The 6,554-nt window shown below is 38.3% G+C and overlaps 1 protein-coding gene across 5 annotated transcripts; it reads left to right on the forward strand.

Annotated features, from left to right (window-relative positions):
• Positions 1–283: 283 nt before the first annotated feature.
• On the forward strand, positions 284–4,828 carry LOC124301597 (prostatic acid phosphatase-like). Of its 5 annotated transcripts, none has more exons than XM_046756860.1 (8): positions 284–518; positions 1,999–2,173; positions 2,367–2,462; positions 2,595–2,834; positions 2,910–3,092; positions 3,180–3,343; positions 3,399–3,630; positions 3,712–4,828. In XM_046756860.1, the coding sequence occupies exons 2-8, from the start codon at positions 2,009–2,011 to the stop codon at positions 3,853–3,855; spliced, it is 1,224 nt and encodes a 407-aa protein (XP_046612816.1). In that variant the 5' UTR covers positions 284–518; positions 1,999–2,008; the 3' UTR covers positions 3,856–4,828. The 5 variants fall into 5 exon arrangements, with proteins under 5 accessions (XP_046612816.1, XP_046612818.1, XP_046612817.1 ...); XM_046756862.1 differs by having other exon boundaries at positions 2,002–2,173; XM_046756861.1 differs by lacking the exon at positions 284–518 and adding an exon at positions 664–995.
• The last annotated feature ends 1,726 nt before the right edge of the window (positions 4,829–6,554 follow it).

Genomic DNA, 6,554 nt, shown 5'->3' on the forward strand with positions numbered 1-6,554 from the left:
TTGGAAAACGATTGTTTATTCATTTATTGAGAAATTTGCAACTGTATACCTTGAGAATTTTATTTGTCTAAAAAAAAACTCGGCGAAATTTGAAATTTCTAGACCAAATTCTGTTCCATAAAAATGAAATTTTCCGAGATATTCCTGCTAGTTTTGAGATCGGCAGCCAAAGACGCATTATCGCCGCGCTGACACGTAACGAGTATAGTGCGTGACATGTGTGAAAGTCAGTCCATGTATGTGCACTATTATATACACGCTCGTGATCAGTCTGTGGTGGTCACACCGCAATCTCGTGACGAAGGCAGATTGGTTACCATGGCGGCGAGAGACTGGCGTGTGGTTGCATCGTAAGAGTGATCAGCTGTTCAACCATTCATAGTATTGTCCTACTCGACTGAAGCTGCGTCGAGATACGAGTCCTTTTATCAGTCGCTCGTTTTGAGCAAAGTGCGCGATATTTCCCGCCTGATTTCGCTAACTTGAGCGCTGTGTTTACCCGAGACTTGTGTCGTATCGTAAGTGGAATTCCATACAGCAATTACACGTAGAAATATGTTTACTCTCTACGGTGTATCGTATACTTACCGTTATAACGTACCGGTTCTCTCATTTTGTATACTGCAGAGTATAGCGTTAACTGTGCACAATCAACCATTGCCACGCAAAAGAAACTGCGTGATTCGAAATAATATACTTTGAAAGTAGTGCAGAAATTTAATCATCGTGCTCATGATATTTGTATTTTTTTTTATTTTAACCGTTAATGAACACGCCCATTGTCAGTTCAAGACGATGTTACACTGATCGGAAAATTCATATTAGACAGTAAATAAAATTGAAACAATTGTTGTGTAAATCAATCCAGAAGCGTGAAACAAAAACAGTCAACCAGATTTATTATACCTTAAGATGTTGAGAAAGTTTTTTTTATTCAGATTCTTACAGCCTAAAGTTTTTGTTTCAACTGAGCTCCCACTTTTCAGCAGTGAATGGTAGTGAAATTAATTTTCATACAATTCTATTCCTCGTAAATTATTGTTTTAGCGAATAAGTTATGAAATCGGATCTTATGGCTAAGCGGTGAATATTGAAGATATCGTGCCAATGGTTATCTATAATTTATTATCACAGCGAGTGATGGAAAAGTAAACATTTCGAAGACGATTATTATTATTATATGCTTCACGTACGGTCGAACGTCACTGAGAAACGCAGAACACGAGTGATGCATGAAGGTTGAGGTCCCGGCGATACGATACCATTCGTATGAGGTTCCATTTTATTCTGTTACAAAATCGAATCTAGTGCGCAAGACTTGCACGGAGAAATGCGCGCGGTGTAATAAATGCGACGCATTCGAGTCTCAGCGTGGTGACCAGTGAAATTCTGCGTCGAAATATCGTTGAAATAAGTAATTTACACACGCAGTTTATACTATGTACGAAATGTAGTGTAAGTGTGTGTAACGATCGGTCAATTATAACGATGGAGAAAAGTTCGGAGAAATCTTCATCTGTTCCGATAGAAATTGAAACCGAGTAAGAATTTGCACCAGAAAAAATACACCTATCCACGTTTCTCATGAAAATCAATCTTTATATCAAACCGGTGTAAAGTAACTGAAAATGCATGTAGTGAAAAATAATTTTATCCCACAGTATGTGAAATTTCTTGTGTTGACGCTATCTCCGTTTAAAACTCATGCTTGACTATTAAATAAATTAAAAATTATGATAACAAGTAACGGTGATCTTGGTATGTAAATTCCAAGGACGTTTTATCTACTGATAATAAACGCGTTCGTAGAGTAAAGAAATGACGAGCAAAATTTTACGAAACGATTTTTTTTCGCAGACTTGCGGAGCGCTGCGAGTTAGAGACTGAGTCAAACGTAGTTTATTCAATTCACTGTAGTACGGTTTGCAAATCCTTTGTTTACTACCACTGTGCTGACGAATTTTCTCATGAAATTTTTCCTTCTTTTCTTTGTACTAGAAGTGATCAAATGGACACTCCCGGAGGATTTTTGGCGAACAGTTGCAGGAGAGGTCGTCGAGGAGTATGTGTGTCCGTTGTGGTTTTTGGGGCGATTATCGCCTGCGTTCTGCTGGCATTTACCGCCTTCGCATCGCCGGCTCATACTTCAAGAAATCTTCAGCAAGTGCTTATAGTAAGTTTCTTTATAAGGACTTGTAAGATGGTTCATTTGATTGATTGATCGGTACATTTATACAATTCAAACTTCTATACTAGTTGTTTTAGAAAATCAAACTTTGCAAAAAGATCAAAAAGAAAAAAAAATGTATTGAACAGATAAGATTTTTATCCAAAACAGAGTAAAATTTAAAAAAATCATTTTCCAGGTATTTCGACACGGTGACAAAAACCCCGCTGAAACGTATCCGAACGATCCGTATGCGAATCACGAGTGGCCAGACGGTTGGGGTGCATTGACCAAGGTTTGATTGGTAATCTAATTAGATGAAAAAAAGCATTCACGTCATCTCCACTTTTCTAAACTTTAAGCAAGTGCTATTTTTCGTTAGAATTATGGTTGGATTAGTAGTTTGAAAAGTTTGTTACATCCTCAGAAAGGAATGCTTCAGCTTTATACACTGGGTCAGCGGTTGCGCGTAATGTACAGATCATTGCTCGGGGACAAGTATCAAAGCAAGGATCTTCTGGTGTACAGCAGCTACGCCGACAGGTGCATCATGTCGGCACAAGCGCTTTTGGCAGCGCTTTACCAACCAGGAACCGAGGATATGTTTATACCGGGACTTGCGTGGCGTCCGATTCCCGTCCACACCATACCAAGGCACATAGACAAGGTATGCGAAGCCACAATTTCACTCAGCATCTGAGGAATCGAGTGAACGAGTTGACGATTGTCGATTTCCGAACAGTTGATCGTGGCTAAAGCACCTTGTCCACGGCTAGACAGAGAGCTGCAGCAGGCCTACTTGAATTTCAGTGCAAGCGCCAACGGTTCGTTGGATACTATGTACAGGGAACTGTCAGGCTATACTGGGAAGAACATAGCCTCGGTACTGGACGTTGAGTTGTTGTACAACTTACTAGAGATTGAGGTACCGCGAGGATTGTTCAAATTATTATCGGACCCAACCACTGGTTGCATTTTTATATCCCAAATGCATTCTTGATCCTCTGTCCAGGTGCTAAACAATCTGAAGCTTCCTGAGTGGGCTAAAGACTACTACAACAATCGGACTAGAGAACTTGCTGCGCAGAGTCTGGCCTTGTTCACCAGCAATGTGATGCAGAGACGACTTAGAGGCGGTGAGTATAATGGAAGATCAGGAGCTGCAGTGGACACAAAGTATGTCCATTTATTGTTAGACTAGACGCATCGGGAGTAAAAAAAGTATCTGAAGTCGTACTGTCGTTGATGCAGGTCCGCTTCTGAAGGAAATTTTGAGGAACATGTGGATGCGGCGTAACGGCACAGATGATCGTAAAATGTACCTTTACTCGGCTCATGACCTTACACTTGTCACAATTCTGAGGACAATGGGATTCACCGAGGAATTAACGCGACCGGAATACGGAGCTGCACTGATTTTCGAGTTGTACACAACGGCCGGTGGTCAAGACCACGAAGTCAGGGTAAGTTATCGTCTGCACTGTGTACAGGTATCAATTTACTATTTGGGGTGTGAATCATTAGAACTAGACTTTGATCCGCAGATATCCTATTTGAACAACACGGAAACTAATGTTCCTCATGTCATGAACGTGAAAGGATGCGGGGAACCTTGTCTGTTGGAGACTTTGTTCGAAGTATGGGAACCAGTCTTGCCTCAGGACTGGAACAGCGAATGCTTGACCTAAGAAAATCAAATATTCATCGATATATGGTGACCCCGAATGGTAATGGAAAAGTGTTTGTGCGTATACGGTACTTTCCTTTAAGAATCGGACTGTTTTACACAGCACTCGAGATATCGGTTATATCACCGAATCACGGTACTAAAGCAGGTATTGATCTGACTATACGACTTCATATACTAAAAGTGCGTTCATTCGTTAATATTTTGTACAATTTGATAAGCCTAAATTATATGCGAAGATAAGATAACGATAATGTATTCCTTTTTAACTATTGGATCAGTGTATCTGAAATCGAAACGAACTATGTTCATTGATATTGGGAAAAGTATAACTGGATATCAGCGGAAGAAAATTATCAGAAGATAACACGCTAATTTGCTATGGACACGAATGTAGCCTAAAATAGTGGAACAAAAACTAACAGAAGGTCGTTGCTCCGAAGAAATTCAACGGTAACCTTTCTTTTTTATAGCAAAAAACTTTAAAAAATCGGTCAAATAAATGTATATATATATTTTTTTTTTTTTTGCGAGTTATGAAGCACTGAATTTTTCATCTGAGAATTGATTTCAACTGTCCTAATAATGTTAACAATTTGATTCCGAGGAGGCCAAACGACGTCTACAACATTGTAGAACGTAGCTTAGAAATCAACGAGTCTCATCTGTTTCATATCCTCGGACTTCAAAAACGGTGGATTCTCTTCGATTCTCTTCTTCTAGTATCCAAGCACAGTCCTTTGAAAACTTACATAATATAAGAAAACAGTCAGGTAATATCACAACTAAGTTAGAGAATTACAAATGTAAGATAATTAAAGAAATAATCAGGCAACATGTAACGGAATAGACATTACTAAGTATTAGACAACACGATAATTAATAGATAAGGAAGACACGACAATTATAACGAATTAAGAGAAGAGAACAGAGAAAAGTGTAACACAAAATATTATAAATGATACATAAATGAATCTGGTTTAAGAAAAACAATCACAGATTTTCTAATCAAGCATGAGCAAAGTTATAGTAAAGCACTGCTGTTCAGCGGTATGAGATAATTAAACAACTCAGGCAAAGCACATTTATGATAAATCAAGGCAATAGTTATTAAAAAATGTTAAGGAAGTGCTAATGAGTTGCGAAGTCACTTGCGGCATGAGAAAAATAAAGTTGCGAGTTCACGTGGCAACTGGAAAATATAAGAGAATAAATAAGATAAAACGATGCAAGTATAACTTCAGAATAGGCCGAGTCAAGCAGCGATTAGAGTGACGAACTCTCAATCACGAAAGGTTTAACCTTGTATGTCAAGACATTATTAGAAAGTGCAACCGAACTTGATGAAAATCGGTATAAATTTATTTATACAATTTTGCGTTCTCGATTTTTATTTTTCTACAAGTCATCTTTTCGTATTTACGGTCCTTCTACGTTTTTAACTGTCAGTAGTCTGACTTTCGGGATTTCGTCCCGTCGACTTTTTGGTCTTTCGCATTTTTGTACCCCACTCTTTTTTTTGAGCTGGGGCGAATTTCAATATTAGGGTTAAAACTACGGCAAGAAAGAGGAGCGCACAATAACATCAGAATATTAGTACAGTTTATATAATAGTAATCGTATAATCGAGATTGCCAAGATGTAGTACAGCTACATCTGAAAAATCATTGTTAGTGCATGGAACGCATGTCTGGAATTTTTGACCGTCTGAAATTACATTTATCTATTCATCTATCTATTTGTTTATTTATAATACAGACAGTATATGGACGCAGCAGATGTTCGGATTAGATTCCGCTATAGGAATCCGCTTATATCCGTTCGATAACTGACCGCTTGATCTGATTCGATAGGATTTACCACGGGTGATGAAGATAACAGAGCAATTTCTTAGCAAGGACTTAATTGCTGATCAACTGCCAGGACTTACCGGACATTTGAGTTTCGAAAACATGAGAGCTAACCGTCATGAGTCCTGAGATCACTTAGCGGTTCGATAATCGAAATCAAGAAAATTTAATCGGAACGGATCTGTCTTTGTGAAAGTTGTATAAGAATGATCAGGTGATGATCCGATTTGCCGATCAGGAACAACATTGTCAAGAGTGTTTGAGATGATGTAATTTTGTACGATTAGGATAATCGACACACTTTTTCAGCAGCAAAGTATGATCGTATGAATATAATTAACACAAACTGTATATGGATGAGTGTCTGTCAAGTCATTGGAATAAGAGTAAATGAGAAATAAGAACGAACTGTGTGTTTAAATGAATTATTGAAAAGTTGTACTTACAACACTTGTGTGAATATAAATTTCTGAGAATAGACTTTTACGGGAGATTTACGCGCTTCCAATGATTTCATCAAGAATGTTATATCATCGCGTTGACTTCTGGTAGTGTTGAAACTTTCTTTTCGTCATAGCTTCAACTTGGGACTAGTGGAATGCCGCATCCATCGATTGGTGAAGCAAATACAAATTCGTATTGAGGATTTGACATTTGTTTCGATCTTAGGAATTTTTGTTTCTGCATTAATTTGTACGGGTCTTTTATAACTTATTCAACCCCCAACGGTGCGAATAACACTCCGAAAAGACCATGGTACAAACTGCAGAAAAGTTCGGAAGGAAATTATGATTCTTTCGGCTATAACTTATGATTTGTTGCTCGCGGTGGTTTGGGACTGCATCCAATC

Source organism: Neodiprion virginianus, chromosome 3 (genome assembly GCF_021901495.1).
Source record: "Neodiprion virginianus isolate iyNeoVirg1 chromosome 3, iyNeoVirg1.1, whole genome shotgun sequence".
NCBI classification, from domain to species: Eukaryota; Metazoa; Arthropoda; class Insecta; order Hymenoptera; family Diprionidae; genus Neodiprion; species Neodiprion virginianus.